Consider the following 26,956-nt stretch of genomic DNA (forward strand, 5'->3'; position numbering starts at 1 on the left):
CAGGGCTCGATCCCAGAACCCTGAGATCATGACCCAAGCCAAAGTCAGATGCTTAACTGATTGAACCCACCCAGGAGCCCCAAGGATTTGCTTTATTTATATTATTTATTATTTTTATTTTTTTAGAGAGAGAGCAAAAGAGAGAGAAAGAGAGAGAGCAGACACAAGTGGGTGGCAGTGGAGAGGCAGAGGGAGAGGGGCAGTGAGAATCCCAAGCAGGCTCCACACTCAGCAGGGAGCTTCACAAAGGGCTCCATCTTGGGACCCTGAGACTATGACCTGAGCTAAAATCAAGAATGGGAGGCTTAACTGACTGAGCCATCCAGGCATCCCTGGGTTTATGACTTAGGTTTTATTTAAGAGTACGTGTGGGATGCGTGGCTGGCACAGTGAGTAGATGATGTGACTCAATCTCTTGGTCATGGGGTCCTACCCATTTTAGGGGTAGAGATTACTTTAAAAAAAAAAAGGTAAAAAGAGTATATGTGTGGTACATATACATAGACACATATGTTCATGTATTTTAAAACATATTACATTAAGAATGTATTTAAAATTTTGTTTTGTCATTGTCAAAGAATGCCATATAGGGAAATAGTGTTTTGAGAGTGTGTTCCCCAAATTCTACCAGTAAGATCTTTTCACGTGTAAAGTCTACCATGAATTTTCTAGCTTTATCATTTCCTTAATTCTTTTGGGTGTTACGGGAGTGACGTTTTAACTTTTCAAATATACTTTCCTATTATGGTTCCTCTTTATCTTTCACTCTGTCATATTTCAAAATGGGTTTGGTGGCTCTGCGATTTGGCTCAGGCAGGCAGTGGGAACACTGTGTACAAAGAAGTGCCGTATGACCACCAGTTGGGTTACCGTGAAAGGTTTGGCATGGCTGGAGAATAGAGACTAAAGAAAGGAAAAGTGATGGCCAGGAGAAGGGGAGAAAAAGGAAATCAAGGCTTCTGAGAGCTCAGTAAGATCAAAGAACAGTCACTTTAGGAGGAAAAGAGGCTCCGTGAGATCTTGATTCAGAGGATGCACTTGGGGACACAATCTGGCTCTACCAGCTGTGAGACCTGGAATGGGTCACTTAACCTCTCTGAGCCTCAGATTCCCCATGTGTAAAATGAAAAATAATCACAGCGTTATTGGGAGGATTAAATGAGATATCCTTTCTATAAAGCAGCCCAGTGTTCACTACATAAAAGCTAATCATTAAAAATATTATTTTCATTAGGAGAGCTGGAAAGCTTGGAGGTTGTCAGAAAGATTTAAGACTTTAATGTAGAATTATTTTTAAGTAGAAGTAAATGTTTCCTAATTTTGTTTTCCTAGTTTTGTTTGTATTTCCATTGTGTTCAGATTTTCCCTAGCACAGACAAGGGGCTCTGTGATGTGGGGTGGGACCCCATTCCTGATTATATTCTCAGTGCACCAGGCATTTTGTCACTCCCATACCACTTGTTGAATTGACTTAGGAAATTATTCCCAAAGAGGCTAACAGTTGAGGTAAACAGAAAGATCTCCAAGAGAGAATTTTGGGTCAGGAACTATATACTTAGCTAGGATTTGATTTCTGTTCTCATTAATTATGCATTTATAAGTCTTACAAAAACATATTTTCACAATGTGCAGGTCCACTTCTTGATGGTTGCCTGTTTATAAAATTGACAATAAGCACACTGATAGTTTATTAAACACTTTTTAAAAGAGGGACATCTGGCTGGCTCAGTCAGAATAGCATGCCATTCCTGATCTTGGGGTCGTGAGCTCTAGGTGAGCTATACACTGGGTGTAGAGATTACTTATTTACACACAGAGTGAGGGAGCTGCCTCTTAAGAAGTCATCCCTTCCAGGTTGCCTGTGTGGCTCAGCGGGTTAAAGCCTCAGTCTTTGGCTTAGGTCATGATCTCAGGGTCCTGGGATCGAGTCCCGTATCAGGCTCTCTGCTCAGCGGGGAGCCTGCTTCCTCCTCTCTCTCTCTGCCTGCTTCTCTGCCTACTTGTGATCTCTGTCTGTCAAATAAATAAATAAAATTTTTTTTTTTTAAGATTTTTTATTTATTTATTTGTCAGACAGAGAGCGAGTGAGAGCGAGCACAGGCAGACAGAGTGGAAGGCAGAGTCAGAGGGAGAAGCAGGCTCCCTGCGGAGCAAGGAGCCCGATGTGGGACTCGATCCCAGGACGCTGGGATCATGACCTGAGCCGAAGGCAGCTGCTTAACCAACTGAGCCACCCAGGCGTCCCTAAATAAATAAAATCTTAAAAAAAAAAAAAAGTCAACCCTTCCTGTCTCAGTAAGAAGTAATAGAAAAAGCAATCAGTCGGAAGGAAGAGTTGAGTTCCCAAGCCAGCCTTGCTGCTTACAATCTGTGTGAACTTGAAGGAATCATCTAACCTACCCAAATCTCATTTTTCTCATCTGTGACATGAAGATAATACTTGCCCTGCCCTTTTTTCTTTTTAATAGATTTGAGTATCAAATGGAATATTGTATGCAAAGTCCTTGAATATCGTATAGTTCTATTCAAGTGTAAGATAGTATTCACTAGAACCTGGTGTAACAGCTTTCTAGAAAGTTGCTGCTAACAGTCCAATGGAAATGCTTCAACCCATCACTGGTTGCTATGACACATAATAAAAACATTCATTGCTACATCCGTACCTGGCAAAAAGTAAATGCTTGATTAATATTTGCTGACTGAAGGAAGGAAGGAAGTTGGGCAGGTAGGTGCAAACAGTGGGTTTTTTGGCTTTTGAATTGTGTGGAAGTAGAGCAGAGTGGTTGTGTGAATGAAGCATGATGATCACCTTAGGCTTTCAAAGCAGGGTTTTCAGAGTGGACAGAGCTGGCTGGAGCAGTGAAAGATGGAATTGTTTTCCTCCTGTTTTGTTCCAATTGGAGCACCCTCCCTTCTAGCTTTTGAGTAAAATAATGGGGTACAAAAAGACATAGAGAACAACTAAATGAGACCTAAGAATCGGTCTTTGGTTTTAAGCAACTTATTTCTATAAACCTTGTTATGAAAAATAGTAAAAAAAAGGAAAGAAAAGAAGAAAAGGCATAGTGGAGAGAGGTTGAATCAGCATCTTTGTCTGATAATACTTTCAGTTAGCAAGACACCATCAATTAACCAAAATATTTAATGACAATTAAAAATGGCACACACTTTTAGTAGGTAGTACCACTCTTACCTCCCATCTGGACTGCTTCCTCTTCTGTGTCTCCTAGCCAGGTGAGAATTGTAGGTCACTCAAACCTGGTGTTTTTCCTTGTCCATGTCTCTGCTCAGCCACCAATAATCTTTCATTCCAGTTGCCTGTCAAGGTCTTAAACTTCTTTTAAGGATGTCAAGAAATGAATTATTGGTTCAACAGGTATTTATTGTGTTCACTGAGTACCTACAATATGTAAAGATGAAGAAAGTTCATAGTCTAATTCTAGTAGGAGGAGAAATACACATAAATGCATAATTTTAAAGCTGTATGATGGGGTTTTTAAAAAATATAACAGCTTAATTGACATATAATTCACACACCATAAATTTCATCCTTTCACAGTATACAGTTCAGTGGGTTTTAGTATATCACAGAGTTATAAAACCAACACTACTATCTAAATTTCATCACCCTCAAAAGAAACTATATATTTTTTGGTTTGGGTTGGGTTTTTTTTTTTTGAAATGCCATGTTCATTAACAAAAATTACCTATTCCCCTCTCTTTCCCAGCCACTAATCTACCTTGTGTCTCTACGGATTTGCCTATTCTGGACATTTCATATAAACTGAATCATATAATATGTGGCCTTTTTTGACTGGCTACTTTCATTTAACATAATGTTTTCATATTTTACCTAGGTTGTGGCATGTACCAGTACTCCATTCCTTTTCATAGCTGAGTAACATTCCAAAGTATGAACATACCACATTTCCTACAGTTAGGTCTATGATCCATTTTGAGTTAATTTTTCTATAGTGTATGGAAGAGGTCTAACTTCATTCTTTTGCAGATGGCTATCCCACTGTCCCAGCACCGTTTCTGAAAAGACCATTCTTTCCCTATTGAATGATCTTGATACTCTTATAAAAGATAAATTCATCATAAACTAAAGGATTTTTTGAAATTCTCAATTCTATCCATCTATCCATATACCAGTACCACATTGTCTTGATTATTATAGCTGTGTAGCAGGTTCTGAATTCAGGAAATGAAGTATTCAAACTATTTTCTTCTTCTTCAAGATTGTTTTAACTGTTATGGTTCCTTGGCCTTCCAGATTAATTATAGAATCAGCCTGTCGATTTCTGCAAAAAACGGCCACTGGAACTTTGATAGGGATTGAGTCCATAAATCAACCTGAGGAGTATTACCATTTAAACAATATGAATCTTCCAATCCATGAATATGAAATGTCTTTCCATTAAGTCTTCTTTAATTTATTCCAACAATGTGTTAAGTTTTCAGTGTACTAATCTTGCACTTCTTCTGTTAATTCCTAATTATTCTTTGTGATATGATTGTAAATTCAATTGGCTTTTTAAAGATTTTATTTATTTACTTTTAGATTGAGAGAGAGAGCGCACAAGGGGCAGAGGGAGAGGGAGAAGGAAAGAATCCCAAGCAGACTCCCCACTAAGTGTGGAGCCTGATGTGGGGTTCAATCTCATGACCCCAAGATCATGACCTGAGCTAAAACCAAGAGTCAGAAGCTTAACCAACTAAGCCACCCGGATGCCCCAAATTCAATTGTTTTAAATTTCATTTTGTTCATTGCTAATGCAGAGAAATATGATTGACTTTTGTATGTTAATCTTGTATCCTTCAACCTTGCTGCTAATTTTTCCAAAATTTTTGATGACTTCCTTAGGATTTTCCAAGTATAATATCATATCATCTGTGAATAGTTTTAGTTATTCTTTTCCCATCTAGGTGCCTTGTGTTTTCTTGTCTAATTTCTTGGGCTAGAACTTCCAGTATAGTGTTGAATAGAAATAGCAAGATGAGACATCCCTGTTTAGTTTTTAGTCTTTCATCACTAAGTATGAGGTGGGCTGGGGGGTTTTGAACAGATACTCTTTATTGGGTTGAGAAAATTCCTTCTATATCGGGTTTATTTTGTTTTCATCATAAACAGTCTGGGATTCTGCCAAATGCTTTTTCCATGTTAATTGAGATGATCATGTGGTTCTAGTCCTTAACTCTATTAATAATGATACATTACACTAATTTTTTTAAGTGTTGAGCCAACCCTGAATTCCTGGGGTAAGTTCCACTTGGTCACAGTGTATAATCTATTTAATATATTGCTGTATTCAACTTGCTTCCCTCTTTCTTTCTTTTTCTTCCTTCCTTCCTTTCTTTCCTCCTTCCTTCCTTCCGTCCCTCCCTTCTTGTAGGCTCCATGTTGGGTGCAGCTTGAAGTCATGACCCTGAGATCAAAACCTGAGCTGAGACCAAGAATCGGATGCTCAACCAATCGAGTCACCCAAGTAACCCAATTTGATGTATATAATCTGCTTTTTCTTCTATGTGGTAGTTGCTGCTATCATTTTGAGAATAGCAAAGGTAAAGAAGGGCTTTATGCCAAAGAATAACAGAGCCACTGACCACACCATGGACGAAATTTTGCTAGCTAACTCTCAGTCAATAAAGATGACACTTCAGGGTGAAGAATGTAGCTGAAACCTATGTGTCCAATAAGGAAGGTGGGGAGCTGATGGAGTAGGTACAACAAGTTGGAAGAGATAACAAAGCATAGAAAATGGGCTAGCCATATTGGTGACCCAGGGGTTTAGAAAAGCATTCTAAATGCTCTTAAGTTAAATTCTAAAAGCTCCTGGGGGAACATCGGATGGCTCATTCAGCTAGGCGTCCAACTATTGATTTCAATTCAAGTCATGATCCCAGGGTCATGACACTGAGCTCCAAGTCAGGCTCCCCAGGGAGTTTGCTGGAGATTCTCTCCCTCTGACCCTCCTTCTGCTCTCTCTCTCTCTCTCTCTCTCCCTCCCAATAAATAAATAAATAAATAAATAAATAAATAAATAAATTTTTAAAAATTTAAAAAGGAAAGAAAGAAAAGCATTCCTGGGGCACCTGGCTGGCTCCATGGGTGGAGCATGCAACTTTTGATCTTGGGGTCATAAGTTCAAGCCCCACGTTGGGGGCAGAGATTAAAAATAAATTCTTTAGGGGCACCCGGGTGGCTCCGTGGGTTAAAGCCTCTGCCTTCAGATCAGGTAATGATCCCAGGGTCCTGGGATCGAGCCCCGCATCGGGCTCTCTGCTCAGCAGGGAGACTGCTTCCTCTTCTCTCTCTGCCTGTGTCTCTGCCTACTTGTGATCTCTGTCTGTCAAGTAAATAAAATATTTTTAAAAATTAAATCTTTAGAAAGAAAAAGGAGGGGTGCCTGGGTGGCCCGGTTGGTCTACATTTAGCTCAGGTCATAATCCCCGGGTGCTGAGATAGAGCCTCAAGTCAGGCTCCCTGCTCAGTGGAGTCTGCTTCTTCCTCTCCCTCTGTGATCTCTCTCGCTTTTGTTCTCTCTCAAATAAATAATAAAATCTTAAAAACAAACAAACAAACAAATAAATAGAAAGAGAAAGAAAAACACTCCTGCCTAGTCTATTTCCATATCATCTTTCTTATGTTTGCTCTGGGTCAAAGCCATGCTCTTAATAGGTCCACACCACAGCAGTCCCCTGAGCTGTTGGAGCTCTGCCTCTGTCATCACAGTTCAAGCTCCTTAACAGCAGAGTTTGTGTCCTGTGTATCCGTATATGCCACAGACAGATTTACCAGTATCAAAAGCATACCTCCATTAAAATTTCTTTGGACAGTTTTAAGAATGACTCATCCAAATTCCACACCCCACCTGCTGCTTCCATACCAACTCTTCTGAGTTCTCAGTGCGTCAGGCAGTAGCTCTGGAGTCAGACTCCAGGATAGCAAGAAGAAATGGGTTAGCATTGGAGGGGGGCGCTCACGTACTCTTTCTGTCCTGTACATTGCACGAGGAAGAGCTCTCAGCCAAGATGTCTTTTCCCTACCTAAACCTTAACGAGAGGTCATTTTCACTAAAACCAGCCACCCGGGCATCTCTGAGTCCCATGTAGGAAGGCTGTCACACTCTCAGAGGGAGCACACTTTCTGCGTAGTCATGGACACAACAGGGAAAGAGCATTGGGCTAGGAGCCAGGAGACCAGAGCTCTGAGAACAGCCCTGCTGCTAATTAGCCAGGGCACCTGGTTTGGGCAAGTCACTTATTTCTTTGGCCTCTTGTGAAAAGAAGGAGCTGGAATAAAATGTGCAAAATTCTTTACCAAATATGAACATCATAATCTTTAATGACAGATGTAATGTTTATTTGTTGACTGCCATGTTATTTACGGTATGTTGTAGAATCTTATATCCTTCACGGGTCTCAAGGATACCTCATAATTCATGGTTATCTTGTAAGCAAGCTGCGGTATAAAATGCAGGCTACTTGATAAAATTTAAGGTGTGCTATTACTACAACTATTAAATCAGCTTACTGCAGCCTGCTTTTGTGGCTTATTATTGGTCATGTGTATGTGTTGCAACCCACCTCTCACTGGGAGATAGGTTTTGCTTTGTGATAGTCTGCCCTGTTTTCGTTTATTAGTAAGATTTCTAGAGTCTAAACGTGGTTCATGTTAAGAACAGCATAGTGGCTGCATGGTCTCTGGAGTCGGACTCCCTAGGTATAAAACCCTGCTCTGCCGGTGCCTCCGCTGCTGTTGTCACCAAGTTATTCTTAACCTCTGGTTTCATCAGTTAGTAAAGTGGGGGTTAAAATATTTTTACCTGATTTGGTTGTTGTGAGAATCACATGAGATATGTATAGTGTCAGTTTAATAAATAAAGCTACTTTATTATTGTTATTTATGTTTATAAAGAGAAAGATCTCCCTTCTGCTCTCTCTCTCATCAACTCGATGGGCCACACCATAGAGGAAGTGCCAATGGTTTTGGGGGGATGCCTTTCAGAATGAGTCAAAATATTGTTTGCAGAAACGGATGCCGATTCAAATTAGATTCTAAAGCAGGGATACAGACTCGAACCAGAAAGGGATGTCCTATTACCGGGAGCAGTTCTATTTTGGAAATGTTATTCTTCCCTCTAACGTCAGTGTAATTGATGGATACCCTCACCCAACCTCTTTCCCAAGCTCTAAGCATGAGTAAGTACTACTGGTTGTCAAAGTTCAACCAGGGTGAACTGGTTGACTCCGTGACTGGAGTCACGGACGTGACTGGCTGGCTCCGTTGGAAGAGCTTGTGACTCTTGATCTCTGGGTCCTAAGTTTGAGTCTCACGTTGGGTGTAGAGATTACTGCAAAAAATAAATAAACTTAAAAAAATAATAATAAAGTGCACATAGTATTAACAAAAGCAAACATAAAGTGACCATTAATCGAGAGTCTAGAAATTTAAGAAAAGAAAGCTGTTGCCTATTTGAAATAAATAATACAGGGAAGCATTTTAAGTACATAGTCTATAGTGGTAATCACCGAGGCTCTGGGAAACATCATAGATGTATTTGAGATTTCAGCTAAAGAATATATAATTTATTGCATCCTTCCAATTCAATTTGAAAAAAGGAACAAGACTAAAGTAGGCTTGGACCTTTGGCCGTGTGAGTCAGGGCAGCCTTAGTTGGTGGTGCTGTGCTGAGATGCCTCAAAGCCTTATTAAAAGTGTTTGGATCCCCATGAAACCCCACTATACCCAAGTTTAGCATGAGATTTGGGTAAGAATGGGGCTGATGGGCTTCAAGGTTTATAAAATGAGGAATGCTGATTTTAAAAAATCAAGCTTTGAAAACTTCGAGTCCTGCACTTGTGCACGGTGACTTTTTTTTTTTTTTAATTTTTATTATTTGACAGAGAGAGACACAGTGGGAGAGGGATCACAAGCAGGGGGAGTGGGAGAGGTAGAAGATGACTCCCTGCTGAGCAGGGAGCCCATTGAAGGGCTCCATTCCAGAACCCTGGGATCATGATCTGATCCGAAGGCAGACGCCCAACAACTGAGCCACCCAGGCGCCGCTGCACAGTGATCTTTAACCAGCTTTACTTGGAGTGCACACCGATGGAATGTCAGCCTGGCTGGAAATTTCAGCAAGTTCTGTTGGATGGGGACATGGAGCATCGCTGCAGCCTTGTAGAAGTGTTGTTTCCTTTGTGGCACAGATACATGTACCTGTGAGATGCACTTTCACCAAAGAAAAAAGATTGAGGTAGGCAATATTAGTAAATGCATGTTAGTTGCAAATGAGGTTATAAGAACAAAAAATAGCAGAAAGTGGGTAGATGCCTCTAGGAAGCAGGAATCAGAATTCAGGGGAGAGACAGGTAACTAGTTTTTTATTATAAAACATGTAGAATAATTAGACTTATAAGATGACATACTTGTACTACTTTAAGGAAATATATATTAATTTTATTTTTAAGATTTATTTATTTGAGAGAGAGCATGCACAAGAGCATGAGTGGGGGGAGGGGCAGAGGGGCAGAATCTCAAGCAGAGTCCCTGTTGAGAGCAGAGCCCAATCCCATTACCTATAAGATCACGACCTAAGCTAAAATCAGGAGTCAATGGCCCAACTGATGGAGCCACCCAGGTACCCAAATACATATGAATTTTAAAAATACAAGTGAGTCTCAGGGAAATCAATTTGTTAATAATTTTTGGAAGGGATCAAGGCAGTGGCTTCAAAATTCTGATATATATATATTTTTTCCAATGGGAGACTGAATGAGACAAAAAAAGGACAACATGGAGGGGTGCCTGCCTGGCTCAGTCAGTGGAGTATATGACTCTTGATCACAGGGTTTTAAGTTCAAGCCCCATGTTGGGTGTAGAGATTACTAAAAAATAAAACCTTTAACCACCACTCCTGTCAACACACCTTGACTGAAAAGATAAGGTTTGCTGCTGTGCTTCCCTCCCTAACTGGATTTTGGGATAGGCAGGGATGTACTCCTGGGCAAAGAGCACGAGGCCAGGAATAAGGAAGGAGGAATTCTCTGGGTGGAATCATTTCCTGTATGCCAAATGAAGTACATCTGTAGTTCTCAAGGAGAAGGTGTATCTTGTCCGATTCATGGAGCATTTCTCTATATGTAATTTTTCTGTATATTTCCCTATGACATGATAGTAAAGTCTTGATTAAATGTTTCAGCCTGCCTTGATGGTGTCTTTAGTCTAAGCTAACTAAGGTCAGAGGGTTAGGCCTTTGTGGTTGTCTGAAGAGACCCCCTCCCCACCTGGAGACTGCTCTAGAATAGTAAACTTTCTAGTTCTCAGGTTTGTTTTCTTTAAGGAAGATACTTCTTTATGCATTTCTTCTCCCCTGAAAACCAATGACATATATATTGTCATCATCCCCATTTTTACAGGGGAAAAACTGAATTCTTATGAAGTTAAGGGACGCATTCAAGGTCATGAGGTAGCAAATGGCAAGACTGATTAATAAGTCCATACTTTTTCCTGACCATCCATAGTAATTGCTATAATAAAGGTTCAGACCAGCAATTTGTTTAAATATGTGGTCACACAGTAATCCATAGAAAATTATAATGCATTTAGTTATCTTGACCATCACCTCCCCTTACCTTCAGAGAGGTTAGATTTGTCCAGGGAGTAGAAAATGTGATCTCTTTGGCAACCACATCTAAAACAACGAACAAGAAATATCAATGGCTTGTGGCAGCCTCAGAACACAGGATTTTACGCTGATTAGCTTTTTTTTTTTTTTTTAAGATTTTATTTATTTATTTGACAGAGACAGAGAGAGGGCACAAGCAGGCAGAGGGAGAGAGAGAAGCAGGCTCCCCACCAAGCAAGGAGTCCCATGTGGGACTCAATCCCAGGACCCCAGGATCATGACCTGAGCTAAAGGCAGCCGCTTAACCAACTGAATCATCCAGGCGTCCCCATTCATCCGCTTTAAAAAAAAAAGTTGATCACAGGGCGCCTGGGTGGCTCAGTGGGTTAAGCCACTGCCTTCAGCTCAGGTCATGATCTCAGGGTCCTGGGATCAAGTCCCGCATCGGGCTCTCTGCTCGGTGGAGAGCCTGCTTCCCTCTCTCTCTCTCTCTCTGCCTGCCTCTCTGTCTACTTGTGATCTCTCTCTCTGTCAAATAAATAAATAAATAATATTAAAAAAAAAAAAGTTGATCTAATTCTCATTCACCTTTTTCAAGTGTACGATTCATCCTTTTCAAGTATGATTCAGTGGTTTTTAGTATATTCACCACTAACCATCTCCACTCTAATTCAAGAACATTCAATTCACTTTATTACTAAAGTTGATTTAACAAAAAAGTTCAATATAAAAAGGGCACATGACCTGGTTTTATTTTTGCAGTAAAACGGGTGCTATGTAGAGGGAACTTGTAGCAGCAGCTGATTTCTTCCAATGAACACACCTATTGCTTATACCTGTTCCAAGGCTTCTAATACAATAATATTATTTCATTGTATTACCACTATTCCAATATTCTTGTTCCCCCATGAGTTGCCATTGCCACACTTACATCACAAGATCTATAAAGGGGTCAAATCCCCACAATATTCATTGGACATGTCTACCACCATTTAATCTCAATAATAATTTCTTATCCATAAATTTTTTTCAACTTAGGAGGGTGAGCTTTGCTCATGATGACTATTCAGAATTCAAAGACCCATACTTCGATTTACTTTTTAAATCTTTTTTAAAGAGATTTATTTGTCAGGGACAGAAGGCACAAGCAGGGGGAGCAGCAGACAAGAGGGGGGAGCAGCAGACAAGAGGGAGAAGCAGGCTCCCTACTGAGCAGGGAGCGTGACATGTGGCTTGATCCTAGGACCCTGGGATTATGACCCTAGCAGAAGGCAGATGCTTAATGAGCGAGGCATCCCTTGAAAACTCTTTTCTTACGGGTATAAGAGAATAGCTGGGTATGTGTGTGCAATTGAGAACCCCAAGAAAGATCTAGAGATCTCAAACAAAACTGGAGCCAACAAATGTAGTGCTACTACTATAGTCTTTAAAAAGGAAACTGCATAACTTATAAGAAAGTGCCATAGAGCAGTGCCTGGGTGCTTGGTCAGTTAGGTATCTGAATCTTGGTTTCAGTTGAGGTCATAATCTCACTATTGTGAGATGAAGCCCCACTTTGGGCTCCACAGTTGGCAGAGTTGGCTTCAGATTCTCTCTCTCCCTCTGCTTCTCCGCGCCCACCCCCCCCCCCGCACCTGCACACCCTCTCTCTTTAAAACAAACAAATAAATATCTTTAAAAAAAAAAATTGACATAGAGATACCATTGTGTTAATGGTCAGGCCATGGTAGAGACATCTGAATTTTGTCCAGTTCAAGAGCTGTTCTCTAAAAGTGACAAAAAGAAAAGGGTCCAAGGAGTGTAATCAAGATAATTAAAAGTAGAAAAGATTCACAACAAAAGCTTCAGGATCTTGCAGTAATTTAGTCTAGGAAAGTTATTTAAGTACAACTTTAAAGGACTCAAGAGGATTGTTATACCGAAAAATGTGATGACCTTTATTTATCTCCTTCTTTCAGCAAGGAAAAGACAAAGAAAATTGATTCATTCTAAAGGAAGAAGGGTTAGATTAGCATAGAAAATCACCAGACAGAGCCTTGTTAAAAACCAAATGGTGGTGGCAGCAAAAAGTCCTCTAAAATTTTTTAAAAAGCTTCTAAAAGTTGCAAAGATTAGTTTAAAAAATTCCTTCACTCAGATTCACCAATGTTAACATTTTGCCACATTTGCTTTATTTTCTCTCATATATATATGCATTTATATATTTATAATCATTTGAGAGCAGAATTAGATACATAATTTCCTTTATTCCTAAACAGTGGGTATTTCCTAACACAAAGGATATTCTCCTGCCAAACCACAGTAATATAAAAATCAGGAAATTGACACTAAGACAATGCTATTATTTAATCTACAGACCTTACTCAAATTTTTTTTAAAAGATTTTATTTATTTATTTGACAGAGAGAAATCACAAGTAGATGGAGAGGCAGGCAGAGAGAGAGAGAGAGGGAAGCAGGCTCCCTGCTGAGCAGAGAGCCCAATGCAGGACTCGATCCCAGGACCCTGAGATCATGACCTGAGCCGAAGGCAGCGGCTTAACCCACTGAGCCACCCAGGCACCCTCAAATTTTCCTATTATCTCAACAATGCCCATTTTTTTAAAAAAGATCTTATTTATTTATTTGAGAGAGAGAGAGTGCGCACAAGCAGGGTGAGGGGCAGAGGGAGAAGCAGACTCCCCACTGAGCAGGGTTCGGAATTAGGGGTTCCATCCCAGGGCCCTGGGATGAAGACCTGAGCAAAAGGCAAAGGCTGCACCCACTGAGCCACCAAGGCGCGCCTCAATAATGTCCATTAAACGGGGGGGGGGGGGGGATAAAAGTTCCAGGTCCAGGATTCATGCATGCTGCATTTAGTGGTCAGGTCTCATAAAGTCCTTTCCTATAGAACAGTTCTTCAGTCTTTGTCCTTCATAACCTTAATTTTCATGAATACAGGCCAGATATTCTAGGTCTCAGCTGCTAAGCACGCCCACACACACACCACAAAAAGATTCTCATTTGTTAGGGGAGTTTTATGTGTGATCTTGAGTGAAGACCATAGGTAGAGTGACCCACACCCTTCAAGGTCCCTCCCAGAATTATTACTGTGTGCATCACATATTTAAATGTTAGAATTATTCTAAATGGTGGGATAGACAATAAATCATTTTTGTATTCAGAACTGCAGTGTTGCATAGATCCCCCCCCCTTGGCATTCTTGCATTTTACGAGTTTATTTAACAAAAGTAGGTTTATCCGTCGAAGAATTAGCACCTCTCTTTTTAAACACTTGAAACTTAAATTACCTGTAGACTCCCATTTTCAGAATTTCGCCTTCTCAGTGATGAACTCTGCCCTCGCTAGGAAACAAGAGCTGCAAAAATGGGTGGGTGTTACTCATTAAAATCTTTCAACAAATATTTGTTGAGTGCCTAGTGTACGTCCGGCTCTGTTCCAACCCTGGGAATACGTTACGGAACAAAACAAAATCCCTGTCCTTGTAACCTAGTTGCACACATTCAAATTTAAATGAAAAACCTCAGAACCCCGGGATCCGACTTCCTTAAACAGGAAGACGAGTCTCTGAAAAGGAGCGGCTCTGGGATTGGATTCTCACAGGGACAGCGCCGCGGGATCCCTGATAAACGAGCGGAAAATAAAGTTCTCGGTTGACCCAAACGCACTACGCAAATGATTAATCCAACTACCAGAGGCCACAGAGGACCGGCGACGCAGGACTTCCCGAGCGGCTGTAACCACTTTCTCAGCCACCGTCGGCCGCCGGGCGTTGGCCCTCCTCGCAGTCGTCGCGAGCGCTCAACCTGCCGGGCGTGGGCCACCACGTAGCCGAGCCCCGCGTCCCCGCCAGGCGGAACCTCCCGGCCCAGGCAAATCCAAGCACCTGGGAACCGCGCTCCGCGAACGCCCCGCGGGGAGGCGGCTCCGGGGAACCGGCTCCTCCGGGCGGCCTCGCCCACTGCAATGCAATCTGGGTGGTTTTTCCAGGTCCCTCCCAACCTCACTCCGCGCCCAGTCCCTGCCCCCGCGGCGCCTGCGGGCGGGGGAGCGTCGCACGCGGACCGGAGGTGGGGGGCGAGGCGGCCCCTGGACCGCGGGGGGCCCCTTTCCCACCCTGCATCCCGAAGCCCGGGTGCGGAAAGCACGCGCCGCTGGAGCTCGAGCTGCAGACGGGGATGGTACCGAGCACCCTCGTGGTACCTTGAGCGCGGCCCAGCCCCGCCAGAGCCCTGCCTCCGCCCGCTCTCCCGGGACGCGAGCTGCTACCTGCGCCGCCGGCCGCAGCGCCTCCGCCCGCACGGTCCTGTCGGGAAGCGCCCCGGCTCGGCCCTGGGCTCCTCCAACTCCGCCCCGCCCCCTCCCGCCGCCCGAATCCTCCGCGGCTGTCGGCTCAGCCGGCGCTCGCTCCTGGTGGGGCAAGCGCGATCCTCATCCTCCCCAGACGCGCATCCCGACAGGTTCTCAAGATTCGCACCCGGCTGGGTTCCTTGCGGGGTGTGTGCTTGCCTGATTTCACACCATGAATATAAAGGGTGGATACCTGGGGCCCGACTAGTAATACCTCAGACGGATTTCGGTTTCCGAGAGTAGATAAGTTTGAAACCTAAAACTCGAGGAAACGTCACCTCTGGAGCTTTTCTCACACACGTCTAAAGGCCCTACCACGTCACCTTCCGACCTGGTGGCTGGCGGGGGGTGGTCATGGTGGGCGTCTAAGCCTCGGTGCAGACATAGCTTAGCTAGAGGAGGGGGAGTGCTTGCGGGTTGGCCAAATAGACACAGAAGTACAAAGGAAAAGGTTTGAGTAGGGGGCGTGGGGTCAGAGCGGGAACTGAGGAAAACATTTGCTTTGGCCAGTTGAGGAAAGCGTTAGTGTGTACGTTTTCTTTAGAGCCTCGGGCAAACCAAAGGAAGTGGGCCCAGCCATGGAGAAGGTTCTAGTCCCCAACTAGCAGCCAGGACCGAACAAGACATAGCAATGTTAAGGGAGTAGTTGGGAGACAAGGAAGTGGGGTCCATTGTGCCTCAATTTCCTCGTAGCGCGCCGCACCTGCGTCTTTGAGCGAAACTTGGCGGCTGAGTGGGATCCCCGGGCGCCCGGCTCTGTCTCCTGAAGGTGGGCAGCGTCCCGGGGTTTGGAGCAGCGAGCGTGCGCCTGGGCTCCGGCCCGGCGAGGGGGAGGGCCCACGGGGTTTCGCTTACAGTTTGCACTTAAAGGTGTGCTGGGGTCGGGAGCGGTTTTTCCGGTGTTTGGCAACTGCCCCCGCCACCGCCCGGCTGCCGTTGGCCGGTAGCTACCCCCGCGAGTCGCCCTCCCCGGGCGCCGCGCCCTGAGTAGCTCCGCACCCAGGGCTTCACCTCTGGCCTCCTTTCGCTTCCCGGCGCCCGGCATTTTCCCTTGACCCTTTAAAAGAACCTTCGGCGTCGCTCCCCACAGCCGGCGTTTTTCCCTGCCCCTCCATCCCTCTCCATTACCTTCAAAGAAGGGGTGACCCCCCCAGCCCACCACCACCACCACCACCACCACCACCACCACCAGCGACTCCCGCACTGCCCTCCGCGCCTTTCACCCCTCACCCTTTCCCCGTCCGGCCTGGGCTACCCTACAGGTGGCAACCGCCTCTTCCCCGCCCCTCACGTCTCCCCCTCCTTCTTTCTCGCCCTCTCCTCTCCATTCATCCAGCCATTGTCTCCCGCCCCCTCCTCCCCTTTCCCCAGGCGGCCTCCTCCCCCACCGCTGCCACGTCGTGGTTTGAAGGAGCCAATGGGCCGGCGCCGCCAGGTGTCTCTTACCTGCACCACGTGGGGGAGGGGGAAGGGGCGGGCAGGTAGAGCCACATCCCAAAACAGAAAAGCTTTCAGCCATTGCGCGCTCCACCCGGGGTGCAGCCCTGCTCCTGGCTTTTTGCATAGACGCACCGGCCATTGAATACAAAAAGGGCAGGCCTCCGGCGCCCTCCTTCCCACCCCCCTTGCAGCCCCGGGTGGGGAGCACCGGCCAGGTGTGGGCTTGGTGGTAGGTTGCCGCCTTTTGCAGCAGCGGCGGCGAGGAGGGGGGGTGGTGGGCACCCTTTCTTTTTCTCTTAGAAGAGATTTTTAGCACAGGTTTTCTCGTTCTCACTTCCACCCCACTTCACCGCCTCCCAACCCCCCTCTCCCCCTCCCCACCTATCGTCATGACGGCGTCTCCGGATTACTTGGTGGTGCTTTTTGGGATCACTGCTGGGGCCACCGGGGCCAAGCTGGGCTCGGATGAGAAGGAGCTGATCCTGCTGTTGTGGAAAGTCGTGGATCTGGCCAACAAGAAGGTATTTCTCCAGGTTCCTGTCCAAATGATAGGAATGGGGCAAGAAGTTTGTTGTAGAAGTTTGGGGAGTCGGTAAACAAGTGTTCTTGTTTGGCCACTTGTGAGGCTGGACCCGAGGCCTACGGAATCCAGAGTAAAACCAAACGCGGTGGCCACCGGCTTTGGAACCGTTTCACTAATCCGAAATCTGGCTCAGGTGGGGAGGCCCGGCGCAGCCGAGCCAGGTTCTCTGCCCGTCCGGGGACGCCCGGCGGAGCCGGAGTGGAATCCCGGGAGCCGGGGTTCCCACTTCCAGGGCCTTTCTGACCTGATCCGGGTGGGGGTGGGGCCGGAGGCTGGGCCGTGCCGACCTCTCTGCCACTGGAGCCGCTCGCGACAAGTGAGCTTTGATTCTGCGGCCAGACCCCACGAGGGGCGCCGGCCGCCGGGGCAGGGAGCGAGGGAGGAGGGTGAATATGGGGCTTCCAAATTGAGGAAGGGGAAAACTGACCCCAGCTTCTTTCCCCTCTGGAGGTGGGACAGTTGCATGAAGTACTAGTTAGACCGGATCAGTTGGAGCTGACGGAGGACTGTAAAGAAGAAACTAAGATCGACGCGGAAAGTCTGTCCTCCGCTCCGCAGCTGGACCAAGCCCTCCGACAGGTGACAGCCCTGGGCCGTGCCGCCCACCCTTATGCAGGCCGCTCAGGTGTCCCCCACCCCACCCCACAAGGCAGCCATACCAGCTCCCACGCCCTTGCCGGCGGGTCCATGGGCATCCCTGGGCAGGGTGGCGAGACGCGCGGCCGCGTGGGTGGAAACCCGGCCTGGAGGCCCGGGTGGACCTTTTGGGAGGCGATCGCTGCTTCTCCAAGCTTCCCAGCGCCTAGTTCGTGGGCCTAAAGTTCCTAGTTCTCGAGATATTCCTGGGGTCTCGGAATCAGTCGGGTTTTACCAATTGAATGATAAGCGGAGTTTGAATCCTAGCGCCCCAATCCCCAGGGCTAGACCCCAGACGCTCCTGTTCTTTGAGGGGGTTTGGGTCTGTGGTTCAGCCTTAGGACAGAGGGCGCTGTGGCTGCGGTGTAGAGGAGCGGGTGGTCCCCGCGCGGCGTACCAGAGGTGGCCCAGTTTGGTGGGGGACCTGAGGGAGTCTACTTGGTTTCAGGCTTCTGGACTCGGACAAGCCGGGTTCTGGTTGCTTTCTTTGTTCTTCAGTGGCCTTGGTCGTAGCGCCGGGGAGGGTTTGCAGGCCGGAACATGTCGAACTGCTCGTTGGGTCACTGTGAAACTGGTAGAATCCACTTAATGGAATTGAGGTGACCCCAAAACCGGCTGCTTCGTGGTTCTGACGGGTACTGGATCAGGGGTAGAGCGGGGCGCTACACACCTGTGCAGGTGAGAGTCAGAGCTCTCAAGGCCCTGCCCTAGCACGCAAAGTGCGAATTAATAGGGGTAAGTTACCATTTTGGGGGTTCTGTTCCAGGAAACGTGTTGCCAGACTTTCCAGAGGTCCTTATACCCATTAACCACATTTGTTTATCATAAACTGGCATCTTTCTTAATCTCAACACATCCAAACATAAAGTAACACCAGGGAATGATGTAATCTGAAGGCAACCTGCTGATGAAATGAGACCCGACTTAAAAAGTCTTGAATGTGGATTTATTGCAAAAATAGAAGAGGGGATGGAAGGAAGAATGTATATACTAAATTCTCCTGTCTGTGAAATGTGGGTTGATTGGAAAGCTTACCTGTATAAAGGAGTCTAGATAGGAGCCTTTCTAACATTGCTCCAGCACTGGTGTCCCTTTATATGGCCTTTTGGTTTTACGTGGTTATCAACACGTGGGGCCACTTTGCCAGAGTTTGGAATTCCTGCATCAGTTGCCTCCCTGTGTCTTGTTTTCAGTTTAACCAGTCAGTAAGCAATGAACTGAATATTGGGGTTGGAACCTCCTTCTGTCTCTGTACTGATGGGCAGCTGCATGTCAGGCAAATCCTGCATCCTGAGGCTTCCAAGAAGGTAAGAGTGCTGGCTTCTCAGAGAATGATTGGACCTTTGGTGTTGACTGGAGGCTGCCTTTTTTTTTTCCTTTTTTTAATGGTTTATCCAAGTTTCTCCATTTTTATAAAAAGATACCTATCGGGAGTTACTATTCGATGGCAGAGTTTCAGCTTGAGAAGATGACAAAGAATGGGTGGTGATGGTTTCACAACAATGTGAAAGTACTTAATGCCACTGAACTGTACACTTACTGTTAAAATGGTAAATACCATGCTATGTGTATTTTACCACAAAAAAGAAAATTCATGACCCTTCAGTAGAGGTGTTTGACATAGCAGTAATTTTATAGGTACTTTCTGATGACTTAATAAAAGTTTCTCTTTTTGTTTAAGTTTTTGAGATGGTTAACATTCTTACTTTTCCAAAGTATATTAGCTGAATTTTTGACTTTTAAATGAATAGCAGTAAGCAGGAGAAAACATTTTTAAATTTTAAGACATTGTGGTATTTTCATCTGTGTGGAAAATGCTTTATCTTAGAAAGGAAGGAGCAAAGAATAAGGTTGAATTAAACCCTTTTAATTGTAACTGATTTCATTTAAGAGCTTTGTACTGTGTAAAGAGAGCCATATAACTAGTGAAACATTAATTACAGCATACTGCACTTTGACTTAAAGTAAATGTTCAAAACTGATTAAATTTTGTATCATAACAGTAGGTTCAGCCTCATCTTTTATCTTTGCTGGTCTTTCTGCTACGGAAAAGCATATGGGGGTGAGAAAAATATAGCCTAACTATAGATACGTGATTTCTCTCCCTGGGAAGAATACTGAGGGGCTGAGGGAAAATGGAGAGTATAGAGGGCAGACCCAATGTAGCCAATCATTGCTAATATAGTTGATCTTATCAACTTAATTAGTTTGAGCTGTAACTTTTTATTGTGGTAGGCAAATACTGAACTTGAAAAGATGAAGTGAAATATTTTTTTAAAGAAAGTAGATGGGGCAAGTTTTCAAAGAAAGATTTAGACTGACGTTGATGTCACAAGTATAGTGGCTAGGCAGTGCAAATTTTTCTTTTTACCTCGCTAGGGAAGAAATGGAAAGATACAGATTAAATATGTAATGACAGTTTCAAAAGTCTGAAAGAGAAATTCAAGTTCCTCTATCAGTCGAGAAACCACTCCTTTTGTAGCAACTTTAGTAATTATTCAATTAAAAAGGGGCAGTGGTTTTCATTAATAGATGCTAGACCAATTGCTACACCCTTGATCCAGAAATAGATATATGAGGATATTTTTCTTCCCCTCAAACTCCTATAGAGAGGGATAAAACTTAATCCTTTTTCTGTTGTGCTGAGGGAAAACAGCTGTTTTATTTCAGATAGACTGCTTTAAATGTGGGAAAACCTCCAGAGAATAATTGAGACATTTTTCTGAGTCATTTCTGCTAGGATTTAGATAAAGAAACCTAAAAACAATTAATATTCTTAAACTAATTTAGTATCATAAGGTAATTCTATTTATTAAGAAAAAATAGAGAAAATCATAAAATAATCTTGCCATTCAGAAAACTATATTGAAGTGTTTTTCTCTAATATGAATATATTTGAAAATATTCTTCCAGGTACTTGTAGAAAAGCCCATTTTTACAAAGAGCACTCATACCACACTTTTTAGCCTACTTTATAGTTTAGTATAGCAACAGTATCTTTTTTTAAATTTTTTATTTTTTATAAACATATATTTTTATCCCCAGGGGTACAGGTCTGTGAATCGCCAGGTTTACACACTTCACAGCACTCACCATAGCACATACCCTCCCCAGTGTCCATAACCCCACCCCCCTTCTCCCAACCCCCTCTCCCCCCAGAAACCCTCAGTTTGTTTTGTGAGATTAAGAGTCACTTATGGTTTGCCTCCCTCCAGTCCCATCTTACAACAGTATCTTTTTAAAGACTTAAATGTTCTGTATTTTAAGTGAATACAACTATTTAATCTTTTATTTTTGAACGTGTAAGTTATTCTCATCATAATTAGCTTTTAAATGAACATTCTTGTAGGTAATCTTGATTCACCATTTTCTTAGTAACTGTTTAAAAAACTGACCGTGTACAATGATACCTATTTTATTTATTTATTTTTGAAAGATTTTGTAGTAATTCCTACACACAACGTGGGGCTAGAACTCAACAACCCTGAGATCAAGAGTCACATGCTTTACTGATTGAGCCAGCTGGTGCCCTGATACCTATTTTAAATACAGGAGGAGCAGGTCTCTATCTAGTAGAATCCAGTTAGGAAATCAGGATAGAAAGAGTTATCATTGCATAAATGTTATATAGGTTGCAAACATTAAAAAGTCTTTATTTCCTTGACTTTCTAATGTGTAAATGAGTAGAAATTCCCAGTGAGTGAAGAGAAACTATTTTGAGATTGTAAGAAAAATCTAAGTTCAGTTTTTTTTTTTAAAGATTTTATTTATTTGACAGATCACAAGTAGGCAGAGAGGCAGGCAGAGAGAGAGTAGGGGAAGCAGGCTCCCTGCTGAGCAGAGAGCCCAATGTGGGGCTCAATCCTAGGACCCTGGGATCATGACCCAAGCGGAAAGCAGAGGCTTTAACCCGCTGAGCCACCCAGGCGCCCCCCTAATTTCAGTTTTTAAAAAATCCTCTTTCGGGCGCCTGGGTGGCTCAGTGGGTTAAGCCGCTGCCTTCGGCTCAGGTCATGATCTCAGGGTCCTGGGATCGAGTCCCGCATTGGGCTCTCTGCTCGGCAGGGAGCCTGCTTCCCTCTCTCTCTCTCTCTCTGCCTGCCTCTCCATCTACTTGTGATTTCTCTCTGTCAAATAAATAAATAAAATCTTTAAAAAAAAAAATCATCTTTCAAAGCTATTCAATGTGGGTTTCCCTGCCCCAGGGGAAACAAAAACATAATAGTGTATACTATTTTCCCAGACCTTTGAACTAGCTTAATAACCACAAGAGTGGTGCTAGTAGCTAAGAACAGCAGGTAACTATTTCTCCCATGCTCTTGAGATTTGTGATTTTCCTTTTCTTTCCTTTAAAAAAAAAAAAAAGTCTAATTTGAGTTCTCAGGTATAGTCAGAATCTTGGCCAGGAAAACTAATGTGGCACTATAACTTGGCACAAAAATCATCCTTTTTAGGCAATCAGGAATTTATTATCTTACTCTGATTTCAATACAGAAAATATTTATTATATGAAACCAGTATTTAAAAATACTGTGTTTTGTAGCTGAGTCCTATGTCTAGGTAGATATTGTAAAAGGGCTAATACTGCTGCCTGAAAATACTGGTGGTCTGAAATGATTATGGTTGAAAAGAGTATAGTTTTATCACTTAGAAAATACATGACAGCCCGAATGTATTATAACTTCAAAAGTGTTTTAAATGAACGCATATGGAACACAAATGTAATCTGTTACCTTAAAATAAGGTATTTTTTCCATGACACTTGTCTATAGGATGTAATACTGTACCAGAAAATAAAGTCACTCTTATATTTGATTTAAAAAATTCAGTTGTGGTAAAATATACTGCCATTAAGTTCTTAGGTTTCTAGTTATTAGAGAAGCATTAAACTAAATTCATCTAGTTAACAGTGTCTACTTTTGTCCTTCCTCAGAATGTATTATTGCCTGAATGCTTCTATTCCTTTTTTGACCTTCGAAAAGAATTCAAGAAGTGTTGTCCTGGTTCACCTGATATTGATAAACTGGATGTTGCAGCAATGACAGAATGTATCCTTTAAGTGATTACCCAAGAATCATTTGAAAAGGTAGCTCTAGATAAAATGGCAATTCAAGAAAGTATAAAGTATTTTTTAAAAGATTTACTTACTTGAGAGCAAGAGCTTGCGAGCATGGGAGTTGGAGGGAGGGGCAGAGCGAGAGAATCTTCAGCAGACTACCTACAGAGCAGGGAGCCTATGCAAGGCTTAATCCCATGACCATGACATGAACCACACCGAAACCAGGAGTTGGAGGTTCAACCAACTGAGCCACTCAGGCACATCTAAATTTTTTTTTTTTAAGATTTATTTTTAATTAAAAGACATTTATTTGAGACAGCGTGTGAGCAGGGGTAGGAGCAGAGAAAGAAGGCAAGAGAGGATCTCAGGCCGACTCCAGACTGAGTGCAGAGCCAGATGTAGGGCTGCATCTCACAACCCTGAGATGATGACCTAAGTTGAGATCAAGAGTCAGTCGCTTAACCGACTGAGCCACCCAGGCACCCCACCCCTAAAAATACTTCTTACTTTGTTAGTGTATGAATGAAATTTACTTTTCCAAAATTTGTTTATTTTACTAGAAAGACCTAATCGTATAATTAGAGGCAACTTTCTTGAAGTTATGATTTAAATTTGAGTACTGATTTAGTTAGATGGACCTAGAATTGGATTTTTATGAGCTGAACACATCTAAAATAGAATTCAGGTTCACATTATTGGAAGTGTCTGGATTTTTTTGGTTGAAGAATTGTAAGACTACCTTTTTAATTTATTTATTTGGCAGTATGTGTGAAAGAGAGCACAAGCAGTGGGGAGGGTTAGAGGGAAAAGCAGGCTCCCTGCAGAGCAGGGAGTCTGATGGGGGACTCAATCCCAGGACCCTGGGATCATGACCTGACCCGAAGGCAGATGCTTAACTGCTCGAGCCACCCAGATACCCCTTTACAAACATTGGTACCCCTTTTAACGGGTTTCTCAAATACATCTGAGATTGTGGTGATGATAATAAGTCATCTTTTGAGATGATAAAATGATGTTGGGACTTTACCCCCCAAATTCTTTCATTACCAAGATTGTATCCTTGATGCACTATGTATTGTAAAAGTTTTATAATCACAAATCTTGTAGTCATGACTGACCCATCATTTTCATCCAGTAAGACTTTAAAGTGCTAACTAATAAGTAGTCATGTGCTAACATCAGATGTGAAATTGAGTAATAGAAGAGTTGGGCAATTGACCCAAAGTCACTATGAGAGCCAATTTGAAGTCAGATTTAAGTTACTTTCAGGAACTTAATGGGTTGTAGATGTTTATTCTTTTTCTTTTCTCATTCTTTTCAAGAGCTAAAGCCTGATTCTTGTTTTATTTCAAAATTTCCCTTCCAGGGTGCCTGGGTGGCTCAGTGGGTTAAGCGGCTGCCCTCAGCTCAGGTCATGATCTCAGGGTCCTGGGATCGAGTCCCGCATCGGGCTCTCTGCTCAGCAGGGAGCCTGCTTCTCTCTCTCTATCTTTCTGCCTGCCTCTCTGCCTACTTGTGATCTCTCTTGGTCAAATAAATAAGTAAAATCTTTAAAAAAAGAAAAAAAATTTCCCTTCCAGATTGGAAAATGTTTGCATGTTTTTCCTAACGCCTTATAAGCAGGGAAAACCCATTGTATCTCCCTCCTTTCTAGAAGTAGTTAGCTAGAAATTTGCTTTCATGTTCCCACTAGTACTGGGAGGTAGGCGTGCAGTAAGTTTATTTTGAGGGAATTCTTGGAAGAATTAAAAAATTGGGACAGCAGAAAAATTGTTACTAATTGTTCTGTTGGTTTGAAAGTGGTATTAGTCTGCTAGGACTACCATAACAAATATATTAGACTATGTGGCTTAAACAACAGAATATAACTTGTTCATAGATAGGGAGTCTGGGAAGTCCAAGGTAGACAAAAGAGAAAACCAAAGAAATCTGGAGGAAAAAAAAAGATGAGGGAAAGTCTAATTTAAAGTTATCTAATTTAGAAAAAGACAATGTGAGTAAAAAAGGCAGGATATTAAGAACTGTTTAGTTTTGACTATTCAGTATCCTCTTTTGGCAAAGACAATCTTCCCCTAGTGATGATAGGTCACATGCTAGTAAAAGTTTCCCTAGATACAAGCAACAGGTTCTTATGTTTGGGTTTTTCAGTTTTCTCAATATATTGACAGTTTAGAGAGAACTTCCTAGAAATTCATGTTTTCTTTTTTCCCGTTGGTTTCTTCTTGAGACTTCATGTATATAAAATTTGGGGTTATTAGTAAACGTATCAGTGTAGTAATCTGGACTTTATACTCGGTTTGTACCTTTTTTTTTAAAGATTTTATTTATTTATTTGACAGAAATCACAAGTAGGCAGAGAGGCAGGCAGAGAAAGGGGGGAAGCAGGCTCCCTGCTAAGCACAGAGCCCGAAGCGGGGCTTGATTGGTTTGTACTTTATTACCTACATACCAGTATATAGTAATTTTTTAAAATAACAAATTGAACTATCTGGCCTTTAAGTGAAGAAATAGGATGCTTTGCTGATTATTTTTTGTCATTCAGTTTAATCCTAGCTCTAAAATTTATTTATTTGAGAGAGAGAGAGCGCATGAGCAGGGAGTAAGGGCAGAGGAAGGGAGAGGATCAGGCTCCCTGGGAGCCTGACGTGGGGCTCAATCCCAGGACCCGGGGACCATGATCCAAGCCAAAGGCAGACGCCTAACGACTGAGCCACCCAAGTGCCCTTGGTGGTGGTTCTTTTTTCAAGTTCCATGAAGATGAAAATCAGAAATATTTGACTATAGTAAACAAATGAATTGTGAATAAAGCTAACTTGGGCTCCATTTCAGACACAGGGCACTTGAAATATGAAGAAATTCATGGCCATTTAGTAATGCATTCATTGGAATAACCAGGGTATTTTCTATTTCTTGAAAATCTTGATTATAAAAAAAATAAAATTAAAAAAAAATCTTGATTATATCCTACTTTCTTTGGGTTTATATCGGAAGAGTCTTAGGTTTGTAGTTTTCTTCCCAGTTAGAAAGTAGAATTTTAATCTTTTTTTTTTCTTTTTAAGATTTTATTTATTTATTTGTCAGAGACAGAGGGAGAGCGAGCGAGCAAGTACAGGCAGACAGAGAGGCAGGCAGAGGCAGAGGAAGAAGCAGGCTCCCTGCCGAGCAAGGAGCCCGATGTGGGACTCGATCCCAGGACCCTGGGATCATGACCTGAGCCGAAGGCAGCTGCTCAACCAACTGAGCCACCCAGGCGTCCCTAGAATTTTAATCTTAACTGTTCTTATTAATGTTCTATCTGCATATTTCCTTACCGTTTAATAGGTAAGAAATCTGGTGTGCCTGGGTGGCTCAGTTGGTTAAGCGACTGCCTCTGGCTCAGGTCATGATCCCAGGGTTCTGAGATTGAGCCCCACAGTGGACTCGTTGCTCAGCTGGGAGCCTGCTTCTCCCTCTTCCTCTGCCTGTTACTCCACCTGCTTGTGCTCTCTCTCTTCTCTGTCAAATAAATACAATTTCAAAAAATAACAATAGGTAAGAAATCTTAAGCTTTCCCGACAATGGTTTTTTACACTGAAGCTGTGATCAGTTATTTTATGACTCCTATTGGGAGGAAACATTATTGGCTTTACTGGGCCACCGAAGTCCTCAGGTCAAAAACAGTCATACCAGATTTGAGTTATGTACTTGTCCTTATCTATACAGAGGCTTTCCACGATCTCTGAAGAGTTGTGTTCTTTCAGATCACTAAGTATTTCCCTTTCTCGTATGGAAATGACACTGAATTTGGAAACGTAAAGGTGGTCATTACACATCCTTGATGGTTTTGCCAAGTAGATGGGGAGTCATTTGCTCCTGAGGGATTACCTGTCCAACCAGGTAAACGAGGGGAGGGAGAGGCTCTTGCCAACCCTTGGAAAGGAACAAGTAAGGGAATATCCAGCTTCACTTTCCTGGGAAAGTTACTTGAGTTTTCTAAGCCTCACCTTTTATCTCAGGTGTTCTACACGAAAGCTTTGTAAAGTACCAGGAGCAGTGTAAATGAAAAAGTAAGACTACTCTGATAAAATAAAGGGTTTAGGAATTCTCGAACACAGTGCTGGTCCTTATTTTAGCACTTACTTCCCTCTTTTGTCTTTGCATTGGTTCTAAGACCACTTCTGGTGTTACTGTTGAACCTTTCTGAGTTCTTCAAGTTGTAGTTTTGTTACCTGCCTTTTAAAGTATGCAGTCTCCGAAGAGAAGACCTCATTTTGCA

At 43.1% G+C, this 26,956-nt stretch overlaps 2 protein-coding genes and 1 pseudogene across 8 annotated transcripts in view; 1 reads left to right on the forward strand and 2 right to left on the reverse strand.

Annotated features, from left to right (window-relative positions):
* Positions 1-9,118: 9,118 nt before the first annotated feature.
* On the reverse strand, positions 9,119-15,339 carry LOC116574950. Its single transcript, XM_032316000.1, has 5 exons — positions 15,299-15,339; positions 14,903-15,142; positions 14,326-14,836; positions 10,642-10,700; positions 9,119-9,238 (listed from the first exon to the last, which is right to left on the reverse strand). The coding sequence occupies exons 1-4, from the start codon at positions 15,337-15,339 to the stop codon at positions 10,653-10,655; spliced, it is 840 nt and encodes a 279-aa protein (XP_032171891.1). The 3' UTR covers positions 9,119-9,238; positions 10,642-10,652.
* LOC116574709 lies at positions 11,165-11,771 on the reverse strand (annotated as a pseudogene).
* Positions 15,340-16,176: 837 nt separating the features above from the next.
* ESRP1 (epithelial splicing regulatory protein 1) overlaps positions 16,177-26,956 on the forward strand; it is a 57,523-nt gene continuing 46,743 nt past the window's right edge. For 4 of the 7 annotated variants that reach the window (XM_032315454.1, XM_032315457.1, XM_032315460.1 and 1 more), the window contains exons 1-4: positions 16,178-16,944; positions 17,457-17,585; positions 18,836-18,949; positions 22,576-22,690. In XM_032315454.1, the coding sequence (XP_032171345.1) occupies positions 16,813-16,944; positions 17,457-17,585; positions 18,836-18,949; positions 22,576-22,690 (490 nt within the window). In that variant the 5' untranslated portion in view covers positions 16,178-16,812. Of the gene's footprint in view, positions 16,945-17,456; positions 17,586-18,835; positions 18,950-22,575; positions 22,691-26,956 lie in introns of all 7 variants that reach the window. The other 3 variants (XM_032315459.1, XM_032315455.1, XM_032315458.1) reach the window with 1 other exon arrangement.

This window comes from Mustela erminea, chromosome 16 (genome assembly GCF_009829155.1).
Source record: "Mustela erminea isolate mMusErm1 chromosome 16, mMusErm1.Pri, whole genome shotgun sequence".
Classification (NCBI taxonomy): domain Eukaryota; kingdom Metazoa; phylum Chordata; class Mammalia; order Carnivora; family Mustelidae; genus Mustela; species Mustela erminea.